Source organism: Globicephala melas, chromosome 1 (genome assembly GCF_963455315.2).
Source record: "Globicephala melas chromosome 1, mGloMel1.2, whole genome shotgun sequence".
Taxonomy (NCBI): Eukaryota; Metazoa; Chordata; class Mammalia; order Artiodactyla; family Delphinidae; genus Globicephala; species Globicephala melas.
Window position 1 is genome coordinate 90,829,290 of NC_083314.1, and position 16,166 is coordinate 90,845,455.

The 16,166-nt window shown below is 40.9% G+C and overlaps 1 protein-coding gene across 2 annotated transcripts in view; it reads right to left on the minus strand.

The window, feature by feature from the left end:
- Positions 1–1,317: 1,317 nt before the first annotated feature.
- CD53 (CD53 molecule) overlaps positions 1,318–16,166 on the minus strand; it is a 35,083-nt gene continuing 20,234 nt past the window's right edge. For both annotated transcript variants that reach the window (XM_030868987.2, XM_060287266.1), the window contains 7 exons: positions 15,750–15,829; positions 14,671–14,859; positions 12,520–12,594; positions 11,853–11,948; positions 4,147–4,227; positions 3,034–3,117; positions 1,318–2,173 (listed from right to left, as the gene is read on the minus strand). In XM_030868987.2, the coding sequence (XP_030724847.1) occupies positions 2,102–2,173; positions 3,034–3,117; positions 4,147–4,227; positions 11,853–11,948; positions 12,520–12,594; positions 14,671–14,859; positions 15,750–15,812 (660 nt within the window). In that variant the 5' untranslated portion in view covers positions 15,813–15,829 and the 3' untranslated portion in view covers positions 1,318–2,101. The remainder of the gene's footprint in view (positions 2,174–3,033; positions 3,118–4,146; positions 4,228–11,852; positions 11,949–12,519; positions 12,595–14,670; positions 14,860–15,749; positions 15,830–16,166) is intronic.

Genomic DNA, 16,166 nt, shown 5'->3' on the forward strand with positions numbered 1-16,166 from the left:
CTGTTCTGATGTACCCCTGCTGTACCTGTGAGGAGATGCAAACTCCACTTTCTCCTACTCTGCCATCTTGACCCAGGGTTCGAAAGTCTCCTGATTATATTTATGTTTTAGAAATATTATTTTGGCTACTGTATGGAGAATAGCTTAGATGGGGTCAATAGTGGGTACTAGGAGAACAGATAGTAGACAACTGAAGGAATATAGGTAAGAAATGAAATGGGGAGAGTGGATGAATTAGGTATTTTGTAGCTGAATCCTTAGACCTTTATGACTGACTGGATGTTGGGAGTGAAGGGCAGGCTAGAGTTAGGACAAAGCCCAGGTTTCTGGCTATGGCAACCAGAAGGTGGTCTTATCACTCACTGATATGGGGGAACAAAGAAGAGAAACAGGCTTGGAAGATATAATAAGTTTTATTTTGTGCATGTTGAATGTGAGACATGTTTGATACTTGTGATAATCATGAGAATGTCTCCTCTGCTCCTTTGCCTCAGGAAGGTGCAAAAGATATACATTTCCCTATAAACTACTATGAATTTGACCAATTTTCCTAAAAGAAAGTTGGAGATCCCACACAAATCTTTGAGAATAGAAACCAATTCTGTCACCCCTTTCTTTAACTTCTCTACATTTGACTCTGTATTAGATGTGGTCTGATCTTTTGCTTTCAAAGTATGGTTATCATATAGACAATTAAATTTAGCTTCTCCTGACCCAAGAAACATGGTGTAGTTGACCACCTCTAAGATAGCCCCCAGTGATCTCCACCCCATAGTATCTACACACTTGTGTAATTTCCTCCCCTTGAGTGTGAACTTTTCAACTTACTTCTAAGGAATAGTATACAGCAGGACTGATGTGATGGCACTTCTGAGTTAGGTTATAAAAGGAGTGTATGGCTTGTTTTGGGTGCTGTATTTCATGCTGTCTCTTGAATACCTTGCTATGGGGAGAATCAGCTTCCATGTCATAAGGCAGTGCTATGGAAAGGTGCATGTGGCAAAGAATTGATGTCTATCAGGAGCCATATGAGAACTTGGAAGTGTATCCTCTTCTAGTTGAGACTTGAGATGACTGCAGCTGACATCTTGATTGTAGTCATGTGAGCGATCACGAGCCATAATCACCCAATAAAGCTGCTCCCAGATTCATGATCAACAAAAACTGTCAGATAATAAATGTTCATTGTTCTCAGCGACAAGTTTTGGAGTAATTCATTATGCAGCAATAGATAACTAATATCCCTAACTTGCTGGCAGGGCAATTAGGCTGAGTCATGGAAATTATATTTGAGACAAAGGAATGAGAATGTAGTGATTGACAGAGCATAAGCTATTTTATTTATTGAAGAATTAAAACAGTACATTAACAAAACCTTATCTGAAAGAGAAATAACACCAGAACTCTTTTGAATGTAATTATTACCTAAACCACCAGAAATACCTATCCTGCTGAATTCCTTCATAGTTATGTAAATCAAAGGCTAAGAGATTGGCTGAAATCAGGGTGTGAGTCATTGGATAGTTTATTTTGGAAAGACTTAGATGAATCAATAAGACCCTTTAATAAAGAAATTGAAATGAAACCTAACCTTTGGAGAAAGGGTACTCTGTCATTCCTGTAGCCAAGGCCCCCAGTCAAAAGGAAACAGGATTGTGACAATGATCCAATGAACCTGGCCCCAGAGCTCCCTTAAGCTTATCTCTTGGTTGACTTTGGAGAGTGGACTGGGCATGATTTAGAGGCCAGAGACTTGTTTGACAATGGGAAGATGCAGAAACCCAAGCTGCAGACCCATCTTTTGATCTTGAGCCATTAGTACCACAGGTTCTCTTGGACTTTCATGTCTGACAAATGTTCAGTTATTAATGAGTGACAAGGCTGCTGCCATGAATGATAAAGGATTGTCTTGCTATCTGAGATGGGAAGTGCCTGACCAACACCCTCTTCTCTGGTTGTATGAGACAGGGACTCAACAGGGAAGAGGTGGGAGGGGGACAAAGACACCAGTTCAGGAGTTGGTCATTTAGAGCTTCATGTTACAAGTGGTTTTAGATTTCCAGTGATGAAACAAGTCTTTCCAGCACAAGGCAGCCACAGGTCATAATCCTAGGACCTGGCTGGTTTTGTCAATCTGGCAGTTCAACGTCAGTGCAAAGGACATCCCCAATACCTGAGGAAACAGTTGGGAAAGTGTGAGGTCTTTACAGGTGGAAACATCTCACCCACAGTCCCTGGAATCAGTCTCAGAGAAAAAGAAATTGTCCATCACACTGAGACTACCCTTCCTACTCTCACTTCTAATTCTTTCTCAGGAGTTTTCTCCTTTAGCTTTAGAATGGCAGTGGGGAGACAAGTGGGGGTAATGATGGCAAGACAGTAGAGTATAAAGTGTTGGGACATCTTTTGTCTCCTTAATAAATCACAGAAGTCCTGCTGCTGGTATAATCAAGCTCTGCACAGGTCAATACTTTGTGCAGTGAGTGATCTTTACCCTTGCCTTAGGCCTCCTTGGTTTTCAAGTAGAGAAAAATCATTTCTCTCTGAGCTTCTTGATTAGATCTTAGCTAATCTGTGATATACTCAAGAAACTTGGGTATAAAAATGGTAGAAATATCACATAATAATAATAATAAAAAAAAACTATCACCCATTCACCCCTGACTTGTCAAACTAAGCAGAGAAGCAATGAGGAAATTGATTACAGTTTTCATCACCAACTCCTGCTTAGCACACAAGGCCAATTTTTCAAGCAGAATGCTTTATTCATCACAGGCTTTTCCAGACCAGCTCTGTGAGGGACCAAAGTAAGGTTCTGCTTGGTGGCTTTTAATTTGACAATGAAACACTCATTTCTCTTAGGGATAAATTGACCAGATAGATCTTACAGCATATTTTCTGTATGCCTTAAACTGGAAATAACATCATTTTCTACTTTACTGGGGGAGCTCATATTTTTGTACCTGGTACCATTCTAAAAATTACATGACATCTCATTTAATCCTCAAAGTAATCCTCTGGTTAAGCTCTTACCTGGATTACACATACACAGATAGTGATGATTCCGATATACAGGAAATTGGAGTGAAACCACAGTTTTGCTTTTACATAGCAACCCTAGAAAAAATTACAAGTACAAATGACGCTACTATATTACTCAACTTTATCAGGAGGTTTATTTGGGAAGATAGTTTGTATTTTGCCTTATGCCAAGAGACTTAGGCCAGGCATTATATTTTTATTATTTTTATATGGATGAAGAAATGGGCATAAAATAGAAAACATTAAACTAGAGACTTTTCTGGTATTATTATCATTACAGTGTCATCTAAAGTAGAAGTCTTAGATCTTTACACACTGAGTTAAACTAGATCCTAAGAGGCAGGTCAACAACATATGTCTTTGTGTTTTTTGAATATTCATTAGTGTCTTGGGATTGGCAAATGGGAATATAGGCTATGCAATCCTAGGACTGGTTGCATTTCAGCTTCTGCTTCAAAAGCCAGTAAACATAATAGGCCTGCCAAGCTGCAGGGCAGTTGCTGGTTGGTAGGTGTCCCAGTCCTTCTTCACAGACCCTCCCAAATTCCAGAGATTTCCAAACAACCTCAAGTGAGGACCTTAGGGACTTAGTCTATTTGAAAGTTGATTTGGGCTTCTTCTCTAGGTCTAGTCAGAAGTTCTGTCAACTCTCTCTTCCCCAACTCCTCACTCCTTCACTTATGATGCATTCTGCTAAAGGGTTGGATGCTGCCATCTCCAAGGAAGGAGAGCAGGGAAACAGGTAGAGAGAAGCTTTTCTGCTTCAACCTTACAATTTCACTTTCAACCATAAGAAGACCTAATTCTTGCTCAAGAAAAATCTAGACATAGTCTTCTGCCACTATCACATAAATTTTCCCCTCTAATGTAATAGTTTAGAGTAGCAAGATTCTTCACGGCATCTCTAATCTAGATGAACTTATTTTTTTCTTGTTTGTTTTTCTTATTTGTCTAGTTATATGAGTTGTTTCCCTGGTCTCTCTTTTGTTTAAGGTTTCCTGTTTCTGGCTGGGAGGACTAGGTCCTGTACGACTGGAGTTTCTAAGGTAATTAAAAGTTTAACCACAGTGACCAATAGCAGAAAAGTTTCTGAAAATAAATTACCTTAACTTGTGGGTCTGAGGGACAAGATGCTGGTGGGCTGCCCATCCAATCACTTGTGCCATTTACACCACAACATTGCAGCTGAAAGCCAAACCCCAAACAAGTGTTGGTTAGTAAGATAACAGAAAGAAAACCATGGGCCTTGGAGAAACGGTAGGCCCTTCAGATCTGACTCTCTAGCAGAAAATCCAGAATTGGCCTGACTACTATGGCTCCTTAGAACTAAGTACTTTCAAACCTGTGATACCATTCCCTTCACACAAAACTTCTTGAAGTAGAGAGGGCATATTTAATTTATTCACATTTTACAAATAAAAAATTAGGCACACAGGAGACTTTATAATGGAGGGATCAGGCTGACCACCCCTAGACCCACTGTATGGCTGTTAGCATAGCTGATGCTATCTTGGGCCCTTACAGTTTCTCCTGTCCTACCGCTGACCCTACCCAGGGTACAATAAATCACTTCTATGTCATAAAGAGCTTTGTAATTAATAGATATTGTGGCCTCTATGCTCTGTTAGTCCCAAAACAATGGTGATAACATTTGCTGATGTACTCCCAGTGCCCACAAGACTAGTTACCATTCATTCTGACTTAGGAATGAATGTCCTGTTTCCAAGCATCTACCTCCATACCCTAAGTTAACTATAAAATTGTCCCAACGGCTCCTTGGCAGTGTGGAGTGTAGCTGCGAATGCTTCCTGATCGTTGTCCTCCAGATCCTAATACTACCCTGTGAGTAAGTTACCCTATAATAAACTGATCCAGTGATTATATGGAGCTGCCTGCCTTGTTTTTTGGTCTCAAGATGCCTCAGTTCACTGGGCACTTTTTGTTCCCTCCATCCTTGGACAATTGGCAAGCCAGGCAGGAGACTGAAAATAATGCAGGAATGGGTGAAGGGGCCAAACAGGGAAAACTTGTTGTCTGTGGGGGAAATTCCAGGCTGGCCAGCCATTTCCATGTGGGGTGATCTGGCTATATTTATGGAACACTTCAGGCTGGTGCAAGAGTAGAGGGATACCCTGAAAACACCAAAGGGCATACTAGATATATTAACCAAAGAGGTAGCAAAGCAAAAGTGGGGTGAAAAAAAAGTGAGCAAGCTATTGCAACTGTTGCATGGTCTTTGTTATGTACTCTAAATATTAGCACAGAAAAGAAATTACAGTTCACCTGGGAACTAGAGAAGACTAAAGAGGCGCTGGCACTAGAGAGGACCGTCTGGATGGCATGTTCTGCAACTTAGGACGTTATGTCAAAGAAAATACAACAAGAAGAAGAACATATTGAAGTGACAGAATGTAAGATGGTTAATCTTGACTTAGGAATGCACGTCCTGTTTCCAAGTATCTACCCCCATACCCTAGGTTACCTATAAGACCATCCCAATGGCCCCTTGGCAGTGTGGAATACATCTGCAAATGCCTCCAAATCATCTGCCCACTCCCAATCCCACTCTGTAAGTTACCCTATAATAAGCTGATCCATTGATTATATGGAGCTGCATGCCTCACTTTTTGGTCTCAAGATGCCTTCTCAGTTTGTTGGGCAGTTTTTGTTCCCTCTGTCCTCCGACACTCACCAACAAGTCTTAAGATCACAAAAAGTAGGACAATCAGATATTCTGTGCCTGCTTACGTGATGCTGTAGGAAATATGTATGTTAGTCTCACCACAAATGGAAACTTTATCAAGCCTCTAGATTCACAAGTATGGGAGACAGAGACTCCCTGATGCTAAAATCCTTTGAGAAGCAAATAGCCAAATCCAGAAATTGGGGAATTCTATAGGACAAACAACCTAATTTATTTCCACAAGTAAATAGCATGAACACAGAGAGATACTATCATAAATTAAAAGAGATTTAGAAACGTATTATCCAAATATAATATGTGGACCTTGTTTGGATCTTGGTTGGAAGAAACCAATTAAAAATAATATTTTTAGATAAATGATTATAGACATTTATTAATGATATTAATAATTATTGTAAAATTTTAGGTGTATTAAATAGACCTTATTTTACAAGAAGATTAAACAACACACTTCTAAATAACACATGATCAGAGAAGAAATCTCAAGAGAAATTTAAAAATATTGGAAAACGTATACAAAAATGAAAACACACGTGAAAACACAACTTATAAAAATATATGGGATGCAGCAAAAGCAGTGCTTAGAGGGAAATTGATATACTGAATAAAAATATTAGAAAAGAAGAAAGATCAAAAAATCAATAATCTCAGTGTATATCTTAGAAAACTAGAAAAAGAAGAGCAAATTAAGTTCAAAGTAAGAAGAAAAATAAATGAGAATTAAAGCAGAAATCAATGAAATTGAAAATAGGAAATCAATAGAGAAAATCATCAAAATTAAAAGGTGGCCTGGAGAGATTGATCAAGATGGTGGAGTATGAGGACGTGAAGCTCACCTCCCCCTATGAACACATCAAAAATACATCTACATGTGGAAAAATTCTCACTGAGGGCTTCCCTGGTGGCGCAGTGGTTGAGAGTTCACCTGCTGATGCAGGGGACATGGGTTCGTGCCCCGGTCCGGGAAGATCCCACATGCCACAGAGCGGCTGGTCCGTGAGCAATGGCTGCTGAGCTTGCGCGTCCGGAGCCTGTGCTCCGCAACGGGAGAGGCCACAACAGTGAGGGGCATGCGTACCGCAAAAAAAAAAAAAAAAAAAAAACTCACTGAAAACTAACTAAAAACTGGCTGAAGGAATCCTGTACAACCAAGGCTGTAAAAAAATACACATATAATTGGGTAGGAAGGGGAAAAAAGTGATTAGGTCAGGACCTGTGCCCCTGGGAGGGAACTCAGAGTAAAAGGGAGAATGCATGGGTGGGATACCGATGCTGGGGAGTGAGTGGTGAGAACCCCAAATGTGGAGCCCCAGTCGTGGGTTCCTATGCTTGGGAGAAAAGGTACCTTGTCTGACTGGAGTACTGGTTGGATCAACAGGAGGGCTGTGGAAGCCTGGACTCCACTCGTGAGGAGTGCATGCATGCTGGCTTGCCTCCAAGGCAGGGTGGAGAGATGTTTGCTTTAACAGCTGCCAGATTTCTTGCAACCACCTGCTCACAGGTCCTAACCCAAGCCAAACAAATGCTCTGGCCCCATTCATTCCATGTCACAGTGCAGCACTTGATCTGGGGTGGCCATGACCAAGGAGAAGATGGAAACCATGGGACACAGAGGTGATCCAGTATCGGGGCGGAGCCTGGGTGGAGCAGCAGCTGCCATTGTTGGTGTTTACTCAAGCAGTGCATCAGAAACATCCTAGATCTCTGATGGAGGCTGTTCCACCACCTTCCCCCCGCCCACCATACACTGAGAGTTCATGCGGACCCCACCTGCCCTGAGGTGTGGCTCCACAACAGGGCAGGGGAAGCAGAGGCTGGGGGCAGTGATTGACTGTGAGGGACAAGGGGATTTGCACCCAAGGCTGCTTCTGAGCAGAATGAGGGAAACAATTGCAGGTGTCTGTGAAGCAGCACATCAAAGACAGCTCAGAGGCCTGTCTTCAGCTGACATGAGCCAAGAGCCCACAGGGGTCCCATTTGCTTCAGCACTTCCTCTTTCTGGGTCAAGGGCCCCAGTGCAGGCAGAGGGGAAAACACACACTTAAAGGGAACAGAGCCAGTTCAGGTCTGACTCTCAGGGCTTTGGCTCCAGCAACTGGATTAGACCCTGCCACTGATAGGGCAGTGATGATCACTGAGCAGAGGGGAAGTTCCACCTTACATCTGGCTCTAGATCTAGCCCTTCCATCTCTAGCCCCACTCGCCACCAAGGTGATAGCTGTCAGCACACACTAAGGAAAGATGTGACTTGCATCCACATCAAATCCAGGTCTCCCACCAAAGGCTTTGGGCATGCATAGTCTATACAGGGACACTCCCACATAACAACACCCCTTCAAGACTGCAATAGGTAACTCTTTCACCTAAATTCATAGAGGCAGAGAAAGTTAAGCAAAATGAAAAGGCAGAGGACCTGCTCTCAATTGAAAGAGCAAAAGAAAACCTCTGAATAAATAAATAATGCAATAGAAATAATTTACAGATAAAGAATTCAAAATATTGGTAATAAAAATGTTAACTGAATTAGGGAAAATAAGAGATGTACACAGTGAAAACTTTAGAGAGGAACACAAAAATATAAAAAAGAAAGAAAGAAAGAGTATACAGAGTGGGAAGGAAGACATAAAACTGTTTTTGTTCACAGGTGATATGATCATCTATGAAGAGAATCTGAAAGAATTGACATAAAAAAATCCTGGGACTAACAAGCAATTATAACAAGGTTGCAGAATATAAAGTTAATATACAAAAGTCAATTTCTTTCCTATATTACAACAATAAATAAGTGGAATTTGAAATTAAAAACACAATACCATTTACACTAGCATCCCCCAAAACGAAATACTTAGGTATTCAATATAAATCTAACAAAATATGTACAAGATCTGTATGAGGAAAAAACTCATAAAACTCTGATGAACAAAATCAAAGAAGAACCAAGTAAATGGGGAGATATGCCATGTTCGTGGATAGGAAGACTCAATGTTAAGGTATCAGTTCTTCCCAACTTGATCTATAGATTCAGTGCTACCCCAATCAAAATCCCAGCCAGTTATTTTATGAATATGAACCAACTGATTCTAAAGTTCATATAGAGAGGCAAAAGACTGAGAATAGTTAATACAATATTGAAGAAAAAGAACAAAGTTGGGGTACTGATGCTACCCAGCTTCAAGGCTTACTATAAAGCTACAGTAATCAAGACAGTACGGTATTGGTGAAAGAATAGACAAATAGATTTAGAGAGCCCAGAAACAGGCCTGCAAAAATATAGTCAACTGATCTTTGACAAAGGAGCAAAGGCAATACAATGGAAAAAAGATAGTCTGTTTAACAAATGGTGCTGGAACAACTGGATATTCACATGCAAAAAAAAAAAAAAAGAAAGAAAGAAAGAAAGAAAATATCTAGACTGAGACCTTACACCCTTCACAAAAATTAACTCCAAATAGATCATAGACCTAAAAGTAAAACACAAAACTATAAAAATCCTAGAAGATAATACAGGAGAAAACCTACATGACCTTGATTATGAAGATATATTTTTAGAAGAAACACCAAAGTTATGACCCATGAAAGAAATAATTGATAAGCTGGACTCAGTTAAAATTAAAAACTTATATTCCGCAAAAGACAATATCAGGAGAATTAGAAGACAAGCCAGACTGGGAGAAAATATTTGCAAAAGACACATCTGATAAAGAATTTTTGCCTAAATATTTAAAAAAAAAAAAAAAACCTCTTAAAACTCAACAATAAGAAAACAACCAACCTGATTAAAAAATGAACCAATGACCTTAACAGACACCTCACCACAGAAGATATACAGATGGCAAATAAACATATGAAAATCCGCATTATACGTCATCAAGGAAATGAAAATTAAAACAATGAGCTAGCAGTACACACCTGTGAAGGTGGTCAAAATCTGGAACACTGACACTAAATACTCATGAGATGTGGATCAACAGGAACACCCATACATTGCTGGTGGGAATGAGAAATGGTACAGATGCTTTGGAAGACCATTTGGAGGCTTTTTACAAATTATACATACTTTCACCAAATGAACCAGCAATCATGTTCCTCAGTATTTATCCAAAGGAGTTGAAAAGTTATGTCCACAGGAAAAAAACTGCTCATGGATGATTATAGCAGCTTTATTCATAATTGCCAAAACTTGGAAGCAACCAAGATGTCCTTCAATAGGTGAATAAATAAGTAAACTGTGGTATATCCAGAAAATGGAATATTAACATTAAAACTAAATGAGCTATCAAGCCATGAAAAGACATGGAGGGATCTTAAAAGTATATTAGTAAGTGGAAGAAGCCAGCTTGAAATGATTATATACAGTATGAATTCAACTATACGACATTCTGGAAAAGGCAAAACTATGGAGACAATAAAAAGATCAGTGGTTGCCAAGGATGAGGGTAGGAGGAGGTATAAATAGGCAGAGCACAGAGGATTTTTAGGGCAGGGAAACTACTCTGTATGATATTATAATGATGCACATATGTCATTATAAGTTTGTTCAAATGCATAGAATGTGCAACACCAAGAGTGAACCCTAATGTTAACTATGGACTTTGGATGATAATTATGTGTCGATGTAGGCTCATCCTTCATCTAAAAAAATGTACCATTCTGGTGAGTGATGTTGATAATGGGGGAGGTTATGCATTTGTGGGAGTATATGAGAAATCTCTGTACCTCCCTCTCAGTTCTGTTGTAAACCTAAGACTGCTCTAAAAATATAAAGTGTTTGGGGCGTCCCTGGTGGATCGGTGGTTGAGAGTCCGCCTGCCGATGCAGGGGACGCAGGTTCGTGTCCCAGTCCGGGAATATCCCACATGCCGCGGAGCGGCTGGGCCCGTGAGCCATGGCCGCTGAGTCTGCGCGTCCGGAGCCTGTGCTTCGCAGCGGGAGAGGCCGCAGCGGTGGGAGGCCCACGTACCGCAAAATAAATAAATAAATAAATAGTTTGTTAAAAAGGAAGTTATTATCTTTATATTTAATTTTAAATGATATAATATCTATTATTTGCTTTAATAAATACTAGCAAAAAAAGTATAGAGGGTTAGCTAAAACAACATTGGCAAAATGTTGACTATTGAAGCTGGGTGATATGTACCCAGAGATACATTTTTCTATTATTCTCTTTTCTTTTGTATAAGTCTAGAAATTCTATAATAAGAAGGCTTCTAAACAGGAGTTTAAAAAAAAAAAAGAAAGAATTGGGGATCCAGAAAGGTTAAGTGACTTTTCCAAGACTACCCAATCCTGGTCTCTGGGTTTTAATTTCTGTGCTATTTCTTTCTTTCTTTTTTTTTGCAGTACGCGGGCCTCTCACTGTTGTGGCCTCTCCCGTTGCAGAGCACAGACTCCGGACGCGCAGGCTCAGTGGCCATGGCTCACGGGCCCAGCCGCTCTGTGGCATGTGGGATCTTCCCGGACCGGGGCACGAACCCGTGTCCGCTGCATCGGCAGGCGGACTCTCAACCACTGCGCCACCAGGGAAGCCCTGTGCTATTTCTTTTACTCCACACTAAGCAGGCATAGCAGGGCCACAGGCGGCTCCATGTGGTCATAATGGTATTGTCTGAGACACAAGCTATGCCAGTGTCATGCTGGCCCCCTGACCCCAACACACCAAGGCAGGAATACCAAGTTAATATATATGTTTGTTGGTGGGTTAGGGTATGAGGAATGGGGTGCTGGTGAGCTAGATAACAAGAATGATTTGGGCTACTCAGGACTTCAAAAGAGATTTCTTGCATTAACCAATTTCTGTTTTCAGAAAAATTTTGGAAAATACATAAACGAATCCAGTATAACATGTTTGGGTCTTTCGTACATCTTAGTAGGGCTTAAAAAATGAGCCTGAGTGGATGAAGTGTAAAAGAGAATGTAGACAACTTTGTACCAATCAAGCTGATTCCTGTGCTCTCCTGTTTGTGATAGCCAAGCATTATTCTTAACCTAGGAGCTGTGGACCTTAGATTCTGAAACTTTCATGAAAGGAAGACCTGTCTAGTCCCCAGGGACTGAGTTTGGAAAATTATGTCTGGGCTGAGCCGAGGAGGATTCCACTTGTACTCACAAATGACTGGATGGAGTCCCATGCCGCCTTGGTGCTGTTGTCTGAGTAATATTTCTGGATGCTGTCAGTCAGACCCTCAGCCACATAGTCATTCAGCTGGGTGGGGCACATTCCAGCAGAGAAGACATTGTAAAAAGCAAGTGAGTTCAAGGAACAAGGAATTTCTAATGTAGGCTAATAAAATAGTTCCATCTGCTCCTCCCTTCCAAATGGTCTCCTCAGAGCTAGGAAGTGAGGGGAGGGAGCTTATATATAGGAAGAAATGCTGAGGATGAGATGGCATTGAAGGAAGACGTACACAGTGGTCTCTTGTCCTTCCAGAACTCTGGTTTTACAAAGGAGGAAAATGGACAATCAAAGCATGAGTTCTCTTAGGCACTGAGACAGATATTCTGTACTGCCAAACACATGGAGAAAAGTAAATAGGTAAATAAGAGGAAGATAAACTTGCTTTTTTACTGTTCTTCCTATTCATCCTTCAAAACACCATTCAAATGCAATCTCCTTCATGATTTTTTTTCTCTCCCCAATTGCAATTAATCCTTCTTTCCTTCATCCTTCTACTTTGATTCTAACTCTATTATAGGATTTATTTTGTGCCAATTTCTTCTCCACTGCACACTACCCACTCTTAGCAATACAACGAGTTTGATTCTCTATAACTTACCTTCTGTTCATACACGAAGAGCAGGATGGCCAAGGTCACCTCAGCAAGGAGGATAATCAGCAGCAGGACAAAGAACTGGGGCAAAGAAAAGAGATGCTCACAGCACTGATCCTCATTCCTCCCCCACTTCTACTCCATCCTGGGAGCATCCAGGCATGTCTCTGCACATGTGCAGGAGGTTCTGTTCCTGCCTGTTTGAGCCTTCATAAGCTTTCTCTTGTTTTGTGAGGAATATTTGTTCTTTTCCTACAACTATACTCCAAGACTCTAGAGGGCAGATCAGCTGTCTTCTAACTTTGTTCTCTTCTTCCCATTGTGCTTCTACCCATTGTGCCCACTGAGCTCCATGTGCATAATGAATAGGCAATACCATTTGTTGACTCAATGAAGAAGTTTTAGCATCAGCCTATTGAAACAACTGAGCAAAAACTAGTAAACTGAACCATGTGTCTTTAGAATTTGGGGCCTGGTCCTTTCTGCAAGCAAAGGGCTATTTTAAGGTAGAGGAAGGTAATGGTAGAGGTTGAGAGGAGCCCTGTACAGATGGGGAGAAAAGGCGCTCTAATTATGATCTTAACTCATATTTATCTCCAACTCTAGGTGCTTATGCCAATCACAATTAACAGAAAACACATTTTCACTTATTCACTTTCCTTCATTTTTTACCCCAACACAAATTTTGACTACTTAAAACCTTTTTCCCAAGTCTATAATCTTCCATCTTTTGCCACTAGTCTGGGAACTATCTGAGAACAAGGACTTTCTTATTCTATCCCCCCTTTTTATTCTTTTTTAATTAATTTATTTATTTTTGGCTGTGTTGGGTCTTCGTTACTGTGCACCGGCTTCTCATTGCAGTGGCTTCTCTTGTTGCAGAGCATGGGCTCTAGGCGCATGGGCTTCAGTAGTCGTTGTTCGCAGGGCTCTACAGTGCAGGCTCAGTAGTTGTGGCACATGGGCTTAGTTGCTCTGTGACATGTGGGACCTTCCTGGAGCAGGGCTCGAAGCCATGTCGCCTGCATTGGCAGGTGGATTCTTAACCACTGTGTCACCAGGGAAGCCCTCTTATTCTATCTCTTGACTCCAGTTTAACAGTTGACCCATAATGGAAAGAAGATTAACCACATAACTTGAGGAAAAAGAAAGGTGATTGGGAACCCATATTTATGGATAGAGTGGCACTGTTATACCAAGCTCTGTTCTGAGCACACCAGAGGAATGAAGAGCTCTTCCTCCATAGATCTTACAGGAAAAACCTAAGTCTAAAGGTGCTCCTTAGGATAGGTAACTGACAGGGAGCAAGTGAAAAGCTCTAGCATCTCTCATGTTAGACCTCAATAGCTGCAGCCTAGGCCTTCACCCATTTGGGTCACTCAAACTATGGTGTATCTAGTGCAGATATCAGATAGGTAAGCATCCTCTGCCGTTTTAGGAGGGTTACAGCACTCAGAAGAATCTAGAGACTATATTTTCCATCAGTTAGTGACTCTGAGTCAGATCCTGGAAATATATACTAATGTGAGGAGGATTTAGGCAGATGGATGACAGTTGATTTCAACCAGATATAAATAAGAAATGGGGGGAGATAAATTGGGAAATTGGGATTGACATAGAAACACTACTATATATAAAATAGATAACTAATAAGAACGTGCTGTATAGCACAGGGAACTCTACTCAATACTCTGTAATGGCCTACATGGGAAAAGAATCTAAAAACAAAAAAAGAGTGGATATATATTTATGTATAACAGATTCACTTTGCTGTACACTGGAAACCAACACAACATTGTTAATCAACTATACTCCAATAAAAATTTTTAAAATAAAATAAATGATGAAATCTATAGGAAAAAGAAAGAAGAAATAAAAGTTATGAAGGCAAATTATAATGATAAGTTCGTCATTAACAGTGTAAAATGGATGTCAAGGAGGATAGCAATGCCCTCTCTTATCTATCCCTAGGACTGCAGTCAAGAACAAAATACTACTGGTCTAGACAGAGTGGACTGACCTGAGGTGCCAATTTTATGTTCCTATGATTTCCCTGCACTAATAGGTGAGTTGCCAGAAAATATCTTGCTTGTGGCTTAAGCCAAGGCATCATGTCGCCCCACTTAGGGCACCACATCAACTGTGAGAGTAACTCACCGACATAAGCAGGCACTTATTCTCCTTGATGGATCCCATGCAGCCCAGGAAGGCAACCACCATGATAATGGAACCCACGATGACAAGCACATTGCCCAGCGTGAGAGAGGGGAGGTTATGGAAGAGCACTCCGAATTTGTTATGGATCAGGAGGTAGATCCCAAAGCCCAAAATGCAACAGCCACAGAGCTGAAAGGAAGAATCACATAACATTCTGAAATAAAATGTGGTCCTTGAATATCTCCTCATACTCACTTATGAGATTAGAATCACCTTTTTCTATTGGTTCTACACAACAAACTATTTACCCAGATTTCCCCATGCCCTTAGAAAAAAAGTTATCATCTCCTGTGATGTCCCACTCATGCCTCATCCTACCCATATCAGATACCAGGGAAAGCTCATTCCTATGGGTAACACAGTATCTTCATGCTTCAGATTCCCACTCTTGCTTCCAGATCTTCATGATTCAGATCCCTACTCCTTGTTCCCTCAACTACTTATATATGGTCTTCCCTTTGGAAACCACAACCATGTAAAGGGAATACCCTGGTTGAGAAGTTCATCTTTCTTGGCAGAAAACTAGAGAAGCCAAACTTTTAAGAATCTTCTCATAGAAACATGAGTACCAACCTATCCTATGTCTGAAATTCAATTGCTTAATCTGGTATAGTGACACCTCCCCAGAAAAGGTGACTTCCTTTTCAATCATCTATTCTTTCCAAGGGGTTAGGTTTGGGCATCGGGGGAGCAAGAAGAAAAGAGCCATTAAATACAGGGAATGTAGAGTCTTAGGTTTCTGACCCATAGATGTCAGCAGTGAGCAGTAATAGCCTAAAGCTCCCAGAGAAACAGTATCCTCTACTGCACTGGTATCTTTCAATTTTGCAGGCTTATATTATGGCAGGATGGAAAGAGGGGAGAAAATTATCATCCCCTTCTTCTTAGGCTGTGTATACTGCACCTGACCTGGGCATGTGTGGGTTCCACTCCACACCAGGCTCTTCAGGAGAGGAGAGAGAAGTAGAGTGTAGCTAGGAAGAGGTGAGTTCAACCATGCTCAGAAGAGACAGACTTACCCAGAAGATCAAATTGAAGAAAAACAGGACATACTTCAGCAATTTCAAGCTACTTATGCCCATGCTGAGATATTCTTGCCCTAAAATGTAGAAGGAAGAAAAGAGGACATAAGTGACCTGGCTCTGCAAAGTGGCACCAGAGATCAGAGGACACATATGTCCAGGGTTCAAGGATCTCCAGCATCACCTTGGGTTTGAGCTGTGAATCTTTTCTGGAAAGTTTCCCCAAACTTCTTGCTCTTTTAGTCTCTGAACTGAGGAACCAATTGGTTCATCTTGGACACCACATTTGTTTCAATTCAGCAAGCTAAAGATGCTTAACATTGAATTAAGCACTCTAGAAGTAAGTAATAGAGCCATTCTTAGAGGAGGCTGAGTCAGTGACACATACCATGTCAGTGCTCAGGGACTGAAGGA